Raw genomic sequence first — 20,081 nt, 5'->3', positions numbered from 1 at the left:
TTCATTCATTACCTCTATGTTGTCTTTATCTTCCTGTTCTAAAGCTGCATATTTGTTTGCGAGCACCAGCCTGAATTGGTCTGCTTTTATCCTTACTGGCTCTAGGTTGGCCTGTTTCCTCTTGACTAATTTTACTCTTTCTCTCTTCAAATTGAGAGAAATCCTGGACCTCACTAAGCTATGGTCACTGCACTTTACCTTACCTAACACTTCTACATCCTGCACTATGCTTGGATCGGCAGAGAGTATGAAATATATTTCATTCCTTGTTTCTCCATTAGGGCTTTTCCAGGTCCACTTCCTGTTGCTGCGCTTCCTGAAGAAGGTATTCATTATTCGGAGCCTATTCCTTTCCGCGAATTCTACCAACATCTCTGCTCTTGCATTCCTAGAATCGGTGCCGTAGTTGCCAATTGCTTGCTCACCAACCTGCTTTTCCCCCACTTTTGCATTGAAGTCGCCCATGACTACAGTATACTGAGTTTGCTCCTTTCTCATTGCTAATTCAATATCTTCATAAAACTGTTCTATTTCTTCATCATTTTGAATGATGATTTTAAGTACATATTTTAGTACAGATTTTAGTACAAATTTTAAGTACATATTTAATGTACTTGTATTTTATTGCGATACCAATTATATGGACACACCAGGCAAATTGATGCCGTTGGCGTCGCCGTGATGTTCTTTATGAAGTCAAATTGTGTTAACATCGCTGCCGCACGCCGCATGCTGTACGGGCGAGGGAAAGCTTGCGGCGGTGAGGCGAGAAAGATGGTGGCTTGATGCGGCGGCGCCTTCTCGCGTGCGCAAGGGGGGGGGGGGGACCGGGAAGACATGCCCGCGCTTGAAGACGGGGGAGGGGCAGGTTAGTGATCATCTCTTCTATTCCGGCTGCGACGGCTGAGCGCGGCCGCTTGCGCCCTACCATGGAGGCAATCTGCGATGGGTTCGAAGGCTAGGTAACCAGAGATAGCTGATGGCTTCGTCTGCGGCGTGTTCTCGCGCGCCTAGTTCGTATTTAAGCGAGAGGCAACCAGGAGGGCAATTCGCTCGCCCGTGCTGCTGCATGTGTGTGTGTGTGTGTGTCGGTCGTGCACCCAGGATCTCTGCAAAGGGGGGGAGGGTGTGAATTTGTATGTGTGTGTATGGGGGGGGGGGGGGGGTGTGCGCAAGTTTGCGAGTGTGCAGACGATTGCGCGACTGGCATCTTAGTTGCAGTACTCAAAGGCGCAGCGTATGAAACAGGGTCCAACTGCATGGCAACCCCATAGAGGCGAAAATTGCATCTTTTTTTTTCCACCTAGAGCTGCTTCAGTAGAATTCAACGCAAAGCCATCGAGCACGTGGTTGGCCCTCCTTGAATTTAAGAGTGAATGAATAAATACAAGACAATGATATAGTGCTTTTGTTAATCAGGAAAATTCGACCTCGAGCCACCTCCTCAATTGTATTGACAATATGAACAGACTGAAGCACTGAAGGTACACGTTGGACTGGTGGGGCTGGACGCGTGGGGAGGGGGGGGGGGCATTAATTCGTCTTCAGGGGAGGTTAGAACCCCCCCCCCCCGTCCGTGCGCTACTGTGTGTGTGTGTAGGTGTGTGTGGTGGAGGGGGAGGGCGAAGTGACCTTGCGGATGCAGCATATATCTGGGTCTTCTGATGCCGACAACGCGGTCGCGCGTTTCCATGCTTCGCCTTTTTTTACGTGTATACTTCGTGAAGCACGATTCGCGCCCCTTGGATAGCGATGGCTTTTTCCAAAAAGTCGTAGCATTGATAGCTATAGCAAATTAGTGGACAGCTATACGAAACAAGGATAGTTTTATCGGCCGTATAAGCTTGCAAACGTTCGTTTACTAACTAAATTACCAAGCATGGCGTCACGCGCGCACAAGCAAACATGAACGCATCGCAGCGAACGTGGAAACTCGTTGCGATAACGGTGGAGTGTGGAAGCGCGGCAGTAGCAGCGACCGAATTGAGCTTCGTGCTGCCTTGCGCTTCAACGCGAACTCTGTAGTTATCGCAGATCACTTTGAAAGTAGGGCTCACGCGGCCGCGCCATATGCAGCAGCCACCGTAGTAGAACGCCCCCCCCCCCCCTCCTCCCTCCCTTCCCCCGGTGCCTTGCCCGCGACGGAGGACACCCGCTTCCTCCCCGCTTTCCTTTGTGCGCGTGAGATTCAGTCGCCATCGTCGACTTACCCTCGCACGCTTTCACTCGCACATGCAGCATACGGCGCTCGGCGACGATGTTATCGTCCTTAGACTTCTTACGCAATATCATGACGCCACAAATGCGGCACAAATGCGCCTGGAGTGTCCATATATCGCCACAAAAAAGTCAGAGCCCTTTCACCCTGTGAAGAGGGAAGTCCAGTGAAGCTGGCGGGGTGGTGGGATTTGCTATGTTGGGGTTTCGCTATGCGGGATTTGCTATGTTGAATTTGGCTACAAAATGATAAACCGACCCCTTCGCTACGTACTCGGGAAAGAGGTTTCGGTGCCGGCTCCGAGTAGCGCAATGGGGTATTTTTAACACTTAGACGATGGCTACACAATGCTCGGCTCTGAAAGAACTGACTCCTCACGCTTTTGTACGAGGTTCCCAGACAGGAGTCCATGACCAACACAGCTCCGTATATACAACCAACGCTAACGCTAACTCCTCTTCACACCCCACTGTAGCTTCGAAGACATCGCGAAATCGCTTTGTATTACACTAATTACAACTAAAATCGTCTAGTCTATCATCTATGGGAAAGAAAGAGGCCAACATTTGCCATTTCGCTCACATTGCTCGTTCTTCGCAAGCAAATCAGGATGTACACTCGGCCACAAAATATTGCGGGGGGCGCGAGCGCGTGGCGAAGCGCTCCTCCTCTCCTTCTAGCGACGCACCCCTGGTGTCGAGACCGACGCTTGCGCGCATGCGCGTCCTTCCGTGACTGAAGGCGTGCATGTTTCCGCGCTTGTTCCTTGCGCGCCGGCAATATCCGAGTGTAGCCGCGAGGTGCACCTTTTGCGATTGGCTCTGTGGTGACTTCGACAGCCCGCACCGCTGCGGCCGCTTTTTGTCGGAACACCAGCACAGATATATCTCGCCCGGTCGCAAACGCAACAAGCCATTTCATTTTTTCTACGATGCGCCTTTACGTAGCCAATCTTAGTTCTTTTTTTTTTCTTAAGAACGGGACGTTCTCCCTCAGAACAGCGTGGCAGAATAATGAACCTAGTATACGGGCTGGCCAAGACTGCGCTGGCTTCTCGCCCATATGTATGCCTTTAGATGACAGGCGACAAAAAAAAAAAAAAGTGATCCCTGTCGGTTTTCGACAAAAAGTGGTCGCACCCGCGCTGGCTGTCGAAGTCACCACAGCGCACCTCGCGGCTACACTCGGATATCGCCGGCACGCAAGATACAAGCGCGGAAACATGCACGCTTGCAGTCACGGAAGGACGCCCATGCGCGTAAGCGTCGGTCTCGACACCAGGGGTGTGCCGCTAGAAGGAGAGGAGGACTGCTTGGCCACGCGCTCGCGCCCCCCGCAATATTTTGTGGCCGAGTGTACAGTCTGTTTCGCACTTAGGGGAAATCTCGGAGCGCATTGCATCGCGATGCGGCGAGCGCTGGAGTCGGGTGCCGGAAGTAGCTCGCGCAGGCGCAGACGGTCGAGGCGCGTTATGTTGAACCGGGGTCGACTGCTACGGCGGCGCGTGCTACTGTCAAGGGCAATTCATCGTTACTGCGGGCACTGAGCCGATAGCGTTAACTAAACGTTGTGCGACGCCAACCTCTGAGCCTTCACTGGCAAAAATAGAGTTGTACACACTTCTTTTGACAGCAGGCTTCATTTGTTCTTTCGAAAGGCCGAGGTATTGAGTGCGTGCACGCATATTTCTTCACTGCGTGTGCTACCGTAATACGCAGCGACAAGAAAGAGACACAAAAATGTGCGCACAACGTTTTGTTAACATTATCGGCTCAGTGACCGCAGTAACGATGAACTGCCCTTGACAGGGCGCACGCTTACCGACGATGCGGCCAGCGCGCGGCCCTGTAGCAGTCAACGTAAAGTCCCTATAAGTCAACGCGGTTCAAGATAACGCGCCTCGACCGTCCGCGCCTGCGCGAGCTGCTTCCGGCGCCCGACTCCAGCGCTCGCCGCATCGCGATGTAATGCGCTCCGAGATTTCCCCTAATTGTGAAACAGATTGTACATGTCCCTGAACGACGAAGAAGAGTGATTAATGGTGAATCTGCCGTCCGATGTTTCTGACGCATTGACGTTGTGCGGAATTTTGCGTCGGCTTATGGTGTACAAAAATATTGACTCGCCGTCCCTGCACTGCGGAAGCAGTTGAAAACCACCACTGCAACTGCTCAGGGGGCCATGCAATGCTTTATTGCTTTAGAGTGATCGTAGTAATGATAATTTAGAGTAATGGTCATTTTTACAGCACGCCGCCGCCCTTAGCGGTGCAGCAACAATAAAATCAGTTGCTAGGCTGGTTATTTTCTTTACGAAAGGCTAGGGACGCCCCTCCCCACGTCGCAAGCAGCCGTCGGCGAGGCGACTTGCGCAACAGTAATCTTTATTGGCAAACGTATGCGGGGAGCGCTACGTGCTTTGCATTGTTATGACGAGTGCCTTATCAAATATGTGGTTCGGATGACTGTTTTGTGCTTGTTCTTCATTGAAACGTACTTCTGTACATTGTATGCGTGATTGCAAAGAATGTATGTACTCTTCGCTTCACTTTGCTGACTGCTTGGAGCCTCTGGCTTACCTGGGGTACAAGCCACTGCTTGCACGGAGTGAGGTGAAGGCATTGATTACCGACCTCAGTGTTATAGTTACAATAGTTACAGCTGAACACGTTGATTTTTCGATTTTATCTCCTCGAGGACAAGGTACTTCCCGCTTTCTGTGTATTCTGGCGTGCGTGTATTACGGTTTATCGAATTATATATTGACACTTGTTCTTGTTTATCTTTCACCGGTTGCCGCTTTTCACCGGCTAACAAATGTTGCACGTTATCGCTAGGCGCAGGACGAATGCATGTATCGGAAGTTTCTCGAACGTTATCGATGCTTCTATCCGTTGTCTGTTGTCACCGACGCTTATGTAATCTGATTGTATGAGCGACGCGAATGGTCTAGTACTTTCTGGAAGACACGCAGGCACCAGGGATTACTGTGGAACATTCGATGACTCATGTATAAAAGCCGACGCGTTTCGCCGCTGATCAGATTTCGACGATCGCCGACTGTGTTCGCCGCTATCGTCGTTCTGCTAGTGTAGCTTGCTTTTGTGGGCACAGGCTCGCCCAATAAAGATGCAGTTTCGTCATATACAGTTTTACGACTGTTTTCTTCGCCGTCACTACTAGGTGGCAATATTAACGAACTGACCTAACTGTTGAATTGGGAGCTTTACCGGAAATGGTGAGTTTGCGGAGCTCCTGAAACAAATTTTTGGCCGCAGTACACAACTGGTGTGGCCGAATTTAGAAGTGCGTCTGTCTCTGCTGAAGCGGCTGTAGTTAGCAGCGCATACCGGTCGTCTATCCGTATTGTCGCACACAACTAGTGAGTTGTAAAAATCTGCTAGTTGGGTGCGCCGATTGATGAAGTAGTTATTAGAAGAATCGTGCAGACTATTGGACACTCATAGTCATCTGATATGCTTGAAATGTTTCGCGCGGAACCGAGAACGTTAACATTTTTATCGGTTCAGGTTCGGTTTGGGTTCAGGCACGTTTAAAGATATCGGTTCGTGTTCAGGTTCACTTCCGCCCAAAATGGCGGCTCGGGTACCATTCAGGTTTCGTTCGGTGCCCTTGTACCAACACCACATAAACAGATGCACGTGCTCAACCAGTTCTGCATATATAACGTCCAAGTACACCAGCTCTGCAAATTTCTTGACGCGGAGCATGGAAGAAATTCACGAACGCCAGCAAATAAACCGTGTCCACCTTGTGGACTTTTCAATTCGCCTGCAGCTGAAGTCCTGATCGGCTGTAATGGGGTACGCGCAATAGCGACAAAGCAAGCGTCCTCAGACTGCCTCCTTTTCCCTTGTACAGCTCGGGTCAATCCTCGGCGGCCAAAATAGACAGTTTACTTGGCGGACACTTACAGAATACCCACCCTACCGACAACAGTCACTCTGGACCACGGTGTAAGAAGATAGGTGTTCCGACGGCGCGCCCGCGCTGGAGCGAGAGAGCGGCCACTTCGTGTGACCGGAAGTGAGTGCCGCCGCTAGGGGCAGCACGTGTTCAGAAGGCCTTATAGAAGCGGCACCACAGTGGATAATTTACGACCTCCGTCAGCATTTAAACACCCATACCCAAAGATACCTTCGGTTTGCAGATGACATTGGAGACGCAACAATGGAGACGAATTACAACAAATGATTGAGGACCTTAATCGAGAAAGTGTAAGAATTGGGTTGAAGATGAATATGCAGAAGACAAAGATAATGTTCAATAGCCTGGCAAGGGAACAAGAATGCAGCATCGCCAGTCAGCCTCTAGAGTCTGTAAAGGAGTACGTTTATCTAGGATAATTACTCACAGGGGACCCTGATCACGAGAAAGAAATATACAGAAGAATAAAATTGGGTTGGAGTGCATACGGCAGGCATTACCAAATCCTGACTGGGAGCTTACCACTGTCGTTGAAAAGAAAAGTGTACAATCATTGCATCCTACCGGTGCTAACATATGGGGCAGAAACTTGGAGGTTAACAAAGAAGCTCGAGAACAAGTTAAGGACCGCACAAAGAGCGATGGAACGAAAAATCTTAGGACTAACGTTAAGAGACAGGAAGAGAGCGGTGTGGATCAGAGAACAAACGGGGATAGCCGATAGTCTAGTTGACATTAAGCGGAAGAAATGGAGCTGGGCAGGCATAGGATGGATAACCGGTGGACCATTAGGGTTACAGAATGGATACCAAAGAAGGGAAGCGCAGTCGAGGTCGGCAGAAAACCAGCTGGGATGGTGAAGTTAGGAAATTTGCAGGCGCAAGTGGGAATACGCTAGCGCAAGACAGGGGTAATTGGAGATCGCAGGGAGAGGGCTTCGTCCTGCAGTGGACTAAAAATATAGGCTGATGATGATGATGATGACCCAAAGATATGCAATTTTTCGTTATTTAGACGCCAAATCCTGAGCAGGTAGAAGGTTTCATGCCACTTACAGTCAAAATACCGTCATTTCGAACACGAGAGAGACGCGTCGTCTGCTCAATCGGAATGTCAGCAGAAATATAAAGGGACATTCCTCCAACCAAGTAGAGTCGTTTTAAGCAGGCGAACGACGTATAATAATCCAAATAAAGCACTTCTGCCGCGCGTGCCCATGAAAGCTCCAGCAAAGCGAGCGAAAAAGTGGCCCCCAGAACAGGTGCTGCCCCTTGCGGCAGCGGCGTCCGTAGAGTCACACTAAGTGGCCGCGCCTCGCGCCGCCGTCGGACCACCTTCCTTTTTACACCGTGCTCTGGACTACACAATTTTTAAAAAGGGCTTCACCTCACCCACGACCCCCCCCCCCCCCCCCTCTTCTATCTTGCCTTACCCATGTTCACATTGGCTTGCATCAGGCGATGCTATTTTTTTTTTCGGAGGCGACGACAATCAGTCTACGACCAATCGGCGAGGCCGAAGCGTTTTCGCCCTGACTATGTTGACGTACGCCGATGTTCATTTGTAAATTATGCCTGATCGGCGACCGGAAGCCCCAGTGCGAACTAGCCTGAAAGGTCTGTCTCAAGTGTTCCGTTTTCGAGCGTACACCGCTACAGCGATCACCCATCGTCTTGTAGCAAGAGGACAAAAAAAAAAAGCGCTTGTGCTGGTTTGTCGACGCGTACAGCCAACCGCAAACCTTCACAGACTACGTGATCTAGTAAAACGTGAGTGGTGGCGGCCTTGAGATGCGAAACATAGTCTCTGGGAGGAGGAAAAGTGCAGCAGCACCAGAAGAAGAAGACTAAAAAGACTGGATTTTGCCATGGAAAGGGTTTGTTATGTTAGCCTCGTCTCTAGAGTGGTGGCCTGGAATGGCCGAACACAGCTCACGTCTCAACCTGGACAAGCGCATACCTTGGACGTTTCCCCCGAGGCTGTCCATTCATCAGCGCGCGCAGCGACAGCGAGTGGGCATGTCATAGACTGTGACGCGTTAACAAAGGAGCTCGCGTCGAGGCAACAGGAACCACCGCCATCTGTGGGTACGTTAATTACCGTGAAGATCACTACCTAAACCTGATCTTGACGACAAAGCCGTCACGCAGAGCCCGCTAATTTCGGGTACCTGAGGTTCTGTAACGGCCGCATTTCATCTCCATTGAAATGCGGCCGCCGCGGCCGGGATATGATCCCGCGCCCTCCGGCTTAGCAGCGCAAAGCCTAAGCAACTACGCCACTAGGCGGGTTGGATGTCACAGCAAGAAACCCAGGAGAGTCTAACTGTTCAGAATATGGCTGATAATGCGCAGATACATTTGTGGCGGTTTAGTTTTTTTTTTCTTGGTTGAAAGTCCATAGATGGTCATGTCATGGCTTATATATCGTTCACTAGTTGCGGGAATGGCCCGGATGTGCAATGTGCCCGGGCTTGTACGTATTCAGCCAACTGTTGTGTGTAGCAGCCATAAATTCATATCTAGGTGTGTCAGTGTCATGCACATCCTCTTGGCTTCTATCAAAGCTCCGATATACACCTTCCGCGAGTGTTTACCGCGTTCAGCATGAATTAGATTCCCTGTTGTTTATGTAGAATAAACATTTCATGCAGTCCTTGTTCTTTAGTTTCGTCTGTTCATTAATGCGACTTTAGTCCTTGTGTAAAGTGAAGTAATTGTTCGCAGCCTTTTCATGAGTGCTGGAGCCATACAGGGCGCTAGCCCTACGGCACACATGAACGACACAAAAAATTCAAAATGACTAGCGCTTCTACTTCACCGTGAACATCGCGTCACCCCCCCCCCCCCCCCCCCCGCGCCAGTAAGAAATTTAGATACCCCCATAATTTCGATTCCTGGGGAAACCCCTGCGTCCAACGTTTCGATTCTACTCTAACCTTTGTCCTATAACGTATTTAACGCTAGAGCCGTTACCAAACACATCTTTCGTTAGAATAGCGAGCCATCCGCTGCTCTAGAACCGATTGCCGTTGAAATGCGCTACCACACGTACTCCTCCCTCTTGTTTGTACAGGTTCCCAGCTCGTACACGTGCTGACGGGAAGGTATGCGTGTATGGGAGGCAGTTCTTTAGGCATTTTGACCACTGTATTCTGAAGACAGTGCAAATATTCGGGGGAAGCGGGTGCTGAAGAACGTTTTCCTAATGCAGCTGCCATTCCGCCGTATCTTTAAGGCAACAAACTGGATTGTTTGCGAGTACGTCCGACTTGACTTTAGACACTTCTAAAATAGAAACATCGGTTATATGGTAGACGAATGGTACTGAACGCAGTGGCAAGGCACAATGGCTAGCTTGAATGTTGTTTGCCTCGGCGTTCTGTATTGCAGATGAAATCTACGACGACCATCCTGCCACAGAGGGTAACGTTGTCGCCACTGCGAACTCCGAGGCAACAAGACGAGCTTCAAGGGAGGTGACTGTGTGGCGAAGATTGTCCGGGGCCATTGAGGCAGCATCCAAGGCCTCTGGAATGGGAATTCAGCGTTGGGCCGAATGCCGGCATCCGGTGAGTTGCTTCTGTTTTTTTTTTTCAGATAGGCGCTTCTCCTCAAGCTTGGGTCGGCCTTACTAAGAATACGGCAAGTTTGACCAGAAAGACTGGCATATGAAAACAATGTCATCACTCCACGCTTGCCTTCTCGCCAGAATACGTCAGTGCTACTCATTGCTACTCGTCACTGCTACTCATTTGAAACTTAGATCCGGCCGACTCTCGTAGGGGCGTCTGCGTCTTTCTTTCTGTGGTTTTACGTGCCAAAACCAGTTCTGATTATGAGGCACGCCGTAGTGGAGGGCTCCGGATTATTTTTGACCACCTGGCATTACAACGCAAGCACACGGGCGTTTTTGCATTTCGCCTCCATCGAAATGCGGCCGCCGGGGCCGCGATTCGATCCCGCGACCTCGTGCTCAGCAGCGCAACGCCTTAGCTGACTGAGCCACCCCGGCGGGTAGGCGTCTGCGTGAACAGGCGCTTAGTATGTTGCAACACCACTAACCCGAGCACATGGTTTGTTCCGTGTTCGGCTTAGCCGTGTTAGGGAAAGAGGATTCTGGGGGCTGAGTCGATGCCGAGTGTTTGGACATTTAAGGGCGCTCGGTGGCTGCAACGCACCTTTTTGGCACTTCTGCAAGTAGACCTGGAGAAAATCGGTTGTTGCCATTTCCTGTCCTCCTTTACAATCTTCGTCTTTCCCATTCACTTTCAATATTTCCCGTCTTCTCCTCACTTCCTGTTGATTGCAATATTCCAGGCAACAAAGGTTAACCTTTGTATATAATCACAAAACTTGGTTCCAGATATTTTGTTATAGTGGAAAGGTACAGTTGGCGTCTTTTAGATGTCTTTATTGCACGTTCTCCAGCATCCACTTATTTGGATTGGGCTCCACGGTGAATGTTTGGCGTGTCTGCCGAAATTATAGGATTATTGTTTAGCTATTTCATTTCCTGCAATTCTGATCGTTCCCACAAGAGGGGGTGCACCGAATAAAGTATTAGTTTTTTAAAGGCCGACAGAAGGAGAACTTTCCACATTACCATGGAGTACTCATATATAGCAAAAACTCGGGACAAGACTTTTAGATGTCTACGTCCCTAGGAGTCAAGAGTCTCACTAAGGCGAGAAGTAAAGGTTACAAGGCAACTAAACTAGCAAGTGCTGATCTTCTTCAAATCAGAGACTCAGCACGACAAACTAAATGACCTGAACTTTGGGAACTTCCCCACCACCGTAAGCCCGCATTGCTAAATGAATTCCGTCCGTTCTGTCTGATTTGTCATTTATGAGTATAGTACCTCATAAACCTAACTGAATCAGAACTCCTTGTAGGTTGACAAGACCAAAATCTAACAAATCTACGGTGTATCAAATCAAGATACAATATGACAACAAAGAAATGGCAACAAAGCATTTATTCTAACTTTTGCATCGAGCATACTGCTTGAATTAAGACAGGGAATGTCAAAATTCAAGTCAGGTCTTACATAGTGAACTTGGACGTTGCTTGAAGGCCTACTATTTTGGCCACGGCTCTCAAAGGTGCCATGGCCAGCTCGCATGTCCCCGCAGGGTCGTCTCAGCCAGCAGGTTAAACCGTACGTGGCTTAGCCGTGTCCGGGGAAAAACTGATGCTGGGGGTTTAGCTGATGCTGAATGTTTGGACCCTAGGCGGTGCCAACACGCCCCTTTGGCCTCGGCTATACCTAGACGGCACCCCGGCACACTGACCGTCCCGGGGGAAATCGGCAGTCACCTTTTCCTGCCTTCTTCCTCCACGATCTTTTTTCTTAACCCTTTCATGCCTGTCCTGTCTTCTTTTTGCTGATTACTTCAACTTTTTTTGGTGGCAAGGTTTAAACTTGTGTGGCTAACATGTCTTCGTTATGTGGCATTAGATTATAGCAACGCTGTGCAGCTGGCGTTGACAATACTTTCCTTGTGGGAACTGCTGTCACCTCCCCCCTCCCCCTTGTTGCGCTTTCTGGTGGGCGGCTGGCATCGCTGCCGAAATTAAGACATTTTGGCATCATATTCCTTCCCAAGCAGCCTGATCGTCCTCTTTTAAAAAAAGGATGCACCAAAGAAACTTTCAATCTTTTTGTCCATCGCAAAGAAAACTTAGTTCCTTACTGGAAGTGATCCTCCGAGATATAATAGATGTGGTGATATTCTTACAGTCTTCCATGTTATTGTCCGGTGACCTGAGATAGAAGCCCAGCGTAAACAGTGCTTTTATCCCTTATATCGTGAGCACATCCCTCTTCAGCCAGCATTCCTTCTGAGCCATGAGCTGCTTTTCACAGCGAAGCTGCTATAGGCTAGGATCCAGGAGATCGCGTCCAGCAACGGAAGTAGATAGACTGGAAGCAGATCAACAATCCAGGCTCCATGTGCGTGGCGGTTTCCCGCCACCTGTTCCTTAGCACAGTTGTGAAGACGGATGAGGATGGGCCATTGTCCTCGCCACCGCCGATGCCTCTTTCACAAGTGTCGCGATACTTAGCGGCGGCACGTCCGACCAAATGTTTTTCCACTTTCTCTCGTGACGTAGAGATCGTGCTGTTATCAGCCGTTGCCCTTGGTCTCGCTATTGGATGTACGCTCGTTAAACCACATCTTCTGGGGTCCTGACGTCAGGATCGTGACGGTGCCGTGAAGTTTGCCGCGGCTATGAACGTTGTGGCTCATACCCCAATCTGTGGCGCACTACTTGGCCATCGCGCCGGGCGCAAACAAGACGCCGGTGTCCTTGCCCTTTAACGAACATGCCGAAGCCGCTCAATATAGTGTTACGTTCGGCGACCATCGGAGGCAGCAAACTTGAAGTATCTCCTGATTGCCTGTGGCAAATCGCTTCGGGAGGCTGAAAAACGTCCCACGGGAGAGATCAGCGGCGACACCATGCCTAGACACGTTTCACAGAATACGTGGTTGCTGGATGTCACCCGGACGCCCACCACGATGCTAGGAGCGGGGGGCTCTTGGAAAAGGACCGCTTCTACGATGCTTTGTCACGACCGCTCGACCGACCTGGTGGCCGCCAAGGCCGTTCTCCAGACAAACCCGTCGATGGCTGGCCCTTCCGGGAATCCTGAGGCGCGAAGCCGCCTGTCTACGAGTGTCCCCTCATTTCTGTGGGGGAGTGAGCAGTGTGTGTGCACTTCTCCCAATGTGTCCCAGAAACAAAGGCGTCGGGGGATTATGCACGCCCTCGCCCTCAAGGCGGACCCTTCGGTGACTTTCGACGCTCCGATTGGAGGGAGTTGGGACCGCAGCTTGGCCAGAGGGCTTTTAAGCGGACTTTTGCGGCTCATCGGTGGGTCCCATTTGCCCTGCGATGTAGTTTGCTATCCCATCTGCTCTGAGATGTAGCCAGTGCTCGCTCATCAGCTCCATCATGTAGCTCATGCTTCGATCCAGTGATGCTAGACTGATGAGATGTAACGTTCTCTATTGCAAATAAACCCAGTACTCTTCGTTCTCGACGAGAACCTGTTCCTCCCTTCCACAACGTCTTCAGCTTGGATGAGGTGGACGACGGTATGGGCCAGCTACACCTTTGGATTTGCCCGACCCCAACTCTTGCAGTAGTCAATAATGATTATATAAATTCACTATAGCAATATTCACTATAGCAGACCCACCATAGTCACAGCTTCGCTGGCTTTCATCTTCACAGTAGTGCAAGGGCTCTGAATTTTGATTTTCAAACAATCTTAAAGTTTTTAGCAGACGTAAATACCATACAAATCATCTGGTCAGGTTATCTGTAGTGCACGGTCACCTTGCAGGCAGTAGCTGTAGTAGGAAATGTAATAACAACACGCGCCTTCAAGGACCCTCTTGAGGCACTAGTGCTATTGTATACGTTTTAACACGACGGCGTTAAGGGCCCCGTGTCGCAGAAAATCCTGCGTTGGCCACGGCGTTAAGCATTGGCGTCTGGCCGAAATAATCATGTCGAACCACATCATCCCGAACCACCCCGACCGGGCGGGCCCTTCGCGTGGCGCAAGGCGTTATTGAACAAAAATTGAATTTCTCAAAGTAAAATACGTCAGAAAAATCGCAAAGTACCACTTAAGCACAACCTACAGACTTGATACTGTCGGATTGCAATTTGAATATACGAGAAAAAAGCCTTAAGCAGCCAGGGATCTGTGAATGCTATCGCGTTTCACTCTTAAAGGCGAAGCTTAAGCGTCCCCCAATTCTGATGGCGTTTCGCTGTACTTTGGTTCTAGGCAACATTGAGGGGAATGTTGAAAACTGAGCCTTTCTAAATTGTGATCGGGTCCCATGTCGCGGAAAATGCGGTGTCGGTGTCGGCGTCAGCGGCGTCCAATAACACTGTCTCGTTCCGCTCTCTAAGGCGAAGCTTAAGCGTCCTCCAAGCTTTTATTATATCATCTCTTCGCAACGGAACTTTTATGCTTATTGCTCACATCATTAGTAAACGTCATTATGTTTTACGCAATTTAAAGCGACTTGTTTTTAAGCCTTTTTACATCCACGTTACATGTACCATTGGAACCTCATTGTTCACTCCATTCATAACACATTGCGTACCCATCACAATATGTCATGGCGCTCTTTGGCTATATCCGGCCATTGCGCCAATAAAAACATATTATTCCTGATGGCCCCCAGAAAAGAGGTACACCGAAGTATTGAATATTTTGGCCTTAGCTAGCGGTGATCTCCTTTTGGAACTCCGCGATAATAAAAAAAAAAGAAAAAAAACGTATTACCCGCCACCGCGTATAACCTGCGCAAATAACTGCATGTAACAACGCTCAAATCTTTACAAAAACACTCCATTCACGGATGCACGACCCGTCCACGTCGTATCTTAAGCCAACGTGTTCCGTCTGTGCTCATTGCGATGTCAGATGACTCAGGTTCAACGGGCTACCAATGTGCTGTATTTGGCTGGAAAAATAACTTTCGGAAGTAAATGCGAAGTGCACCATCAGCCGCGGCAAGTCCGTGGACTCCGCCGCTGTGGTTGCAGACAATCATCCGCTTTTTATTGCTAGCATAAACAGAAAGGACTCGATGCCATCAGCTTCGTCCTATGTATGTTCAGTAAATTTTGTTTTCAGTGAGCGTACGGCGACGAACTCGGCACCCGTGATCTAATTGAGATATGAACAAAAGGTGCGTATTCAAGTATATATCGAATTTCTGGACAACGTCAACTAGTTCTTCGTGCACGTACAGTAAAATTATTCTTTTCAAATGCGTTCTAAGATTCTCACGCTTGGAAACCAACGTTCTGGTGGAGGTTGACCGAGGAGGTATTATGGAAACAGTATGTGTCGACTAAGAAAATGAAGGTGTGGTCTTTTTCCTTATGTAACCAAATCCATGCGTACCCTGTGCTGGCCGCCTTTAGTTCACATGGGCTCTCCCGTACTTCTGAATCTCGCGGGTAAGCTGTCTGGCGGATGCCGCGCATCGCGCGCTGTATTACTTCAGAAAATAAAGTTTCTGCAAAGAGTAGTTCGTTTTTGAGCTCCCTCGAGTCGGTGAGGTGACCTTGCAGATACACCGCTCGGGACCTAAGAGTGCGCATATTATTTCGACGCGTCGCGTGCGTGTTGTTGATCGCGTCATATTCGCGGCCACTGTCACCGGGTCGTTTTATCGAGTGCTCCATGTTAACGGCCCTTCCGGCCGATTTATTTTACAGTTCTTTATTTTGGAAAGCTTCATGGTCCAGGTGCAAGGAAATCAATGCTTAGAAAATAGTGCCGCGAAACTTTCAGGAGCACGGAAGCTAGCAAAAACGTGTTTCTTCGTATCTGTGTAGTTACCTGTATTGGGATGTAAGCTGGTGCGGCACACCGGATGGCGCACGGAGACACCTCTAATTGATGTCACCTGAGTGATACCTTAATAGAGTTCAAGAGTTCAAGCCTAGACATATAATAGTAACACGCTTGAGTATGTTACGCATCGACAATCTTAAGACTTGACTGTCGCTGGCAGAGCTGTGGCAGTGCCTCTAGGCCCGTCGCCGTTCGATATTGCGTCTATATCGAAGCTATATCTTAGCACTTCGACACGCTAAGAAGCTTCTCAATCCCAAAAACTTGTTGGCACCTCTCGGGAAAGCGCGAAAACTTGCCACTCGTTGTCAACAGCACGTTCGCCGTGCACCCTCTAGCGCGATCCCACATACCAGCATGGCGCCGGATGATAGACGACGCTGTGATCGCGAAATGGCGACACCCTGAATGAAACGGTCTATTGACCGTTTCGCAACACAGTGCTGTGTTGCGATAGTTATAAGGCCCGTTTGCGGCCACGTCATATCCACTTCATGTAATTTATTCGTCAATTCCCAACTCATTAACGCTGGCATGGCGCTCTTTGGCCACACTTAGCCCTTGCACCACAAAAAGGCCAAATTCATAATTTTCTACGAATTGGTTTACCTCTATACAGCCGTGTGTCATCCAATCCTCAAAGTTCACAGTTCACTTGCCACTGACAACACATTTCCATGCCCTTGGTGCTCTTCGGCCACATCAGGCCCTTACGCCAATAAACTCTATTAGTCATCACTTCCGTACTTTTCATTAAAGCTGTTGTATGAAGATATGGGATCATATGTATTATTCTTGTGCAGATCGAGTGATCAAACTTCAGGAAATAGCGCTATGGATTGTCGTTCTCTAGATGTACAAAACACACATCACTTACTTCTCTGCAAAAAAGAAATGTGAAATATGTCACTACAAATTTGCAGGGACTAAAACAGCATGTTACGTTCATGTTATTTGTTGGAAATTAAACCCCTTCCAGGTCCTGTAATAATCAGGCTACACAGACACGCGCGAACACAATTGATTAATGCTCTAGCATTGCACCTGCTAGTAACCTATACGGTAAGGTCACAGTAGCATCACAGTAGCAGACGGCCAAAACTATGGAATACCCTATAACAATAAAAGAGAGCTCCAAATTTTCACATATTTTAAGCAGGATCTAATTAATAAGCTGTATGTCCTGCAGTGGACACAAATATAGACCGATGATGATGATGCTTCGATGGCATAGTTACAATTCGTTGATATTCGTTTAGGTCATAACATTGTTATCTGTTATTAGAAACTAAAGTTTAGATTCGCTTTTCGTTTTACCCTCAGTTGCATTGATGTTTTGTATTAATGGGTCCAGAAAAGCACTATTAGTAAGAGCCAAGTAGGTTTGAGAACAATGCTTTTATACATGTCGAAAGAAACTGATAATTCACTCAAAAAGCATTCGGAAATCACGTGCGACTGCTGCTTGAAATTAGGCGACATTTTTTTTCTGAAACTATCCGCAGTCCAGCTTAACAATGTTACAATTTCAAGCGTGTGTGCTTCTGTGAGACGTACTATGGCTAAAAATGTGTGCACACTACTAAAACAATTCTTTGTCAGACGAAAGTAAAGACTTACTACCGATGTTACCTAACGTCCGGCTGTTTATCTTCTGTTGCAGCCTGCCGCCATTCCTGAGGGCAACGTGCAGCCTCCGTTGAAGCAACGGGATGGTAAAGTCAAGTGTGTCACACTGGCATCACTACTAGCACTGGTCCTAGCTGTGGCTACGACGCTAGTGGCGATATTATTATTGCGAAAGAAGGACGACACCACTGCCGACGGGATAGAAGTCTGCTCGACGGTTGACTGCGTTGACCACGCACGCATCCTGGCCCTCAGCGAGAGCCAAGCAAGCACATCGTGCGGCAACTTCGGTCAATACGTCTGCTCCGGCTGGACGCCGAGATACCGCAAGCTGGCACGAACTGTTCTAACCGAGGTAACAGTTGACTGGATGGAGACCTTAGTGCGCTCCAGCCCCCGTGTCCATAGCCCATCAAGCGTGCTGGACAGACCCCTGAACATGATGCGCAAGTGTGTCGAGAAAACGGGCAGCGAAGACCGTGCTATCGACGAATTCGTGAAGTTTGTGAACGGTCGCACTTTTTCATGGCCTACGGAAGAATGGAACGATACGGAAGTGGTCCCGAGTTCTCGCGCTCTCAGTGCTTTGGTGGAGCTGGCCGTGTTGTGGGGACTTCCGCTGTGGTTTCGCCTCGACGTTTTTCCCAACTTCCTTGCGCGTCCCGAGAGCGTCGTAGCCATATCGCCGTCAGTGTTTCCACGAATCTACGTGAATTTGCAGCAACAGATCATGCAGTACGATGATGTCTACCCTCTATATGTGCAAAGATTCATTGATGTCATATTCAGCCGTCGGCCAGCAGCACGTGCGTTCGAAAACTTCATAAGGGGACGAGCAAATATGCAGAGCCACGTCTTCGGAAACTTGAGCGCTGCCATAGAAGCGCAATTCATTACACCCAGGATTTTCACTGTTGAACTCTTGGCAGAAACTGTGAAGAACTTAAGCGCCGAGGACTGGACGGTGGCTTTGCAACATGCTAGCAAGGTGATGTTGACAAATGATACCCTAGTGTTCGCTTCGAATGAGCATATTCTGGCGGCAATGAACTCCATCTTTCGTTCATATTCTGCCCGAGAGGTCTGGTTCCACACAGTTTGGTGGTTCGTGCAGGCTGTTGGTATTGTAATCAGCAACTCGATCTCCACAGAACTAAGCATTCACCCACTCGGAAGTGCCTTCCTGGCGATCATGTGCACAGTGCACGTAGATGAGCCGTATGGTGCTCTTATTGCCGCTGGCTACAGAAAGTTACTGGCTCCTGCTGAGCAGTTGAAAATCAGGCACATCATGGAACATATTCACGATGTTGCAGTGGAGAAGGTGCGCTCGTCTTCCACGCACGATCTCAGTACCAGATCATCGCTAGCCGACCTCATCGGGAAAACCAGAGGCCTCATATGGCCAGAGCGCGGTTTCGATAGCCTCGATGCGCTGGAGCAAATTTACGGTCCAGCAGAGAACGATACGGACACTTTCTTTGAGGAGTGGCTGCAGAGCCGTCAGCAGCGGCAACGCGCCAGGAATAACGCATTCAACACGGACATAAGTAGTGTGTTTTTGGCAGACATGAAGTTAATCACCTCGTATTACGCTGTCACAAACGTCATATCAGTATCGCCAGCTGTTCTGGCGCCTCCGTTGTTTTATACCCACGGCACAAGTGCAATGTTGTATGGTGGTCTGGGCTACATCTATGCCGCCGAAATGTTCCGTGCGGTCAACGTGCTCTCGCACCTTCTTAAAGGCGCCACTATAGCTGCTCCTACTGATATCACCAGTCACCGTGCTTTTTGGAGCACGTTTTGGTGTTATTACCCCAACAATACCTACAGGCTATACCCGGATCTTCCAGCGGTGGACGTCGCTTACACAGCGTACGAGCGTTTTAGAGACCAAGACACAGATCTTCCTCTTAAAGGCCTCGAGAGCTACAGCCCGGAACAGATATTCTTCATAACCTACTGTCGCTCTGGTTGCTACGTGGGCTACGGAGGAAGCCCTAAAAATCCCGTTTGTAGCGAAATGTTGAAGGTTTCGCCACCATTTGCAAATGCGTTCAGCTGTCGTACTGTTCCAAAATGCCGTTATCTTTAGAAGCGCGATTCCTCCACTTCAGCACAATTTATTGGATTGATAATACTGTTTCTTGCTGTAATAGAAACCGCTAAATGAAACATGGTACTTGAAAATGTTAAGTACTTGCGGTTGAATCCTGACTCGATCGGAACAATTCAGTCGACAATATTGATTTCATTTCTATGCAAGCTTTGTGTGATAAATCAGTGTATGTTGATTCCTTACTGTTCAGCCCAACATTTTGATTTTTAAGCTTCTGTGCTTGTGTAGTCACGTAAGCAACCGCATATCGATACCTCTCCGTCTCTGTGACACAAATTTTTTGTGTGCACTGCGGTTCAGCGCAAGCACAATGTAAACTTCTAGGATGGAACAAACTTGGGAACAATCTCTGTAACAATAGCGTAAAAGTAGTATCAAACTGAAAAGATAAAAAACAGGCTTCATGCACCTCATCAAAGTGTGTATATAATATAATGCTGGTGCAATGAGTTACAGAGTAGAGATAAAAATTACACCATCTTCCCGTAGGGGAACCCTCAATAGTATGCGAAGCAGCCATGGGGTCGACTCAAGGTAGTTCTATCAGCTCTATATAAACTTGGACATGCAGCAGCACCAGCAACGCGCAGAACTGTTGTCGACGCCGTCGGCGTTTTGCCCGCGTTCGCACCGAACTCGCGCGGTGTTGGTGACTGTTGCCGGTGCCTATGGGGCGCCTACCATCGCGCCTCTAACCTAAGCTGCCTCGCATTATCGCGCACGGAGCCGCAGGTGTTGCATTCGTGGCGCAATACGGAGAGGA

The 20,081-nt window shown here is 49.0% G+C and overlaps 1 protein-coding gene across 1 annotated transcript in view; it reads left to right on the top strand.

Annotated features, from left to right (window-relative positions):
- The window catches only part of LOC125947211 (neprilysin-like), a 29,551-nt gene extending 9,783 nt beyond the window's left edge, over positions 1-19,768 (top strand). The window contains exons 3-4 of the mRNA XM_049671615.1: positions 9,558-9,736; positions 17,231-19,768. Of these exons, the coding sequence (XP_049527572.1) occupies positions 9,558-9,736; positions 17,231-19,294 (2,243 nt within the window). The 3' untranslated portion in view covers positions 19,295-19,768. The remainder of the gene's footprint in view (positions 1-9,557; positions 9,737-17,230) is intronic.
- Positions 19,769-20,081: the final 313 nt, after the last annotated feature.

Source organism: Dermacentor silvarum, chromosome 7, assembly GCF_013339745.2.
Source record: "Dermacentor silvarum isolate Dsil-2018 chromosome 7, BIME_Dsil_1.4, whole genome shotgun sequence".
Taxonomy (NCBI): Eukaryota; Metazoa; Arthropoda; class Arachnida; order Ixodida; family Ixodidae; genus Dermacentor; species Dermacentor silvarum.
The sequence above is the reverse complement of the archived record's forward strand: the minus strand, read 5'-3'. Positions and strand labels throughout refer to the sequence as shown.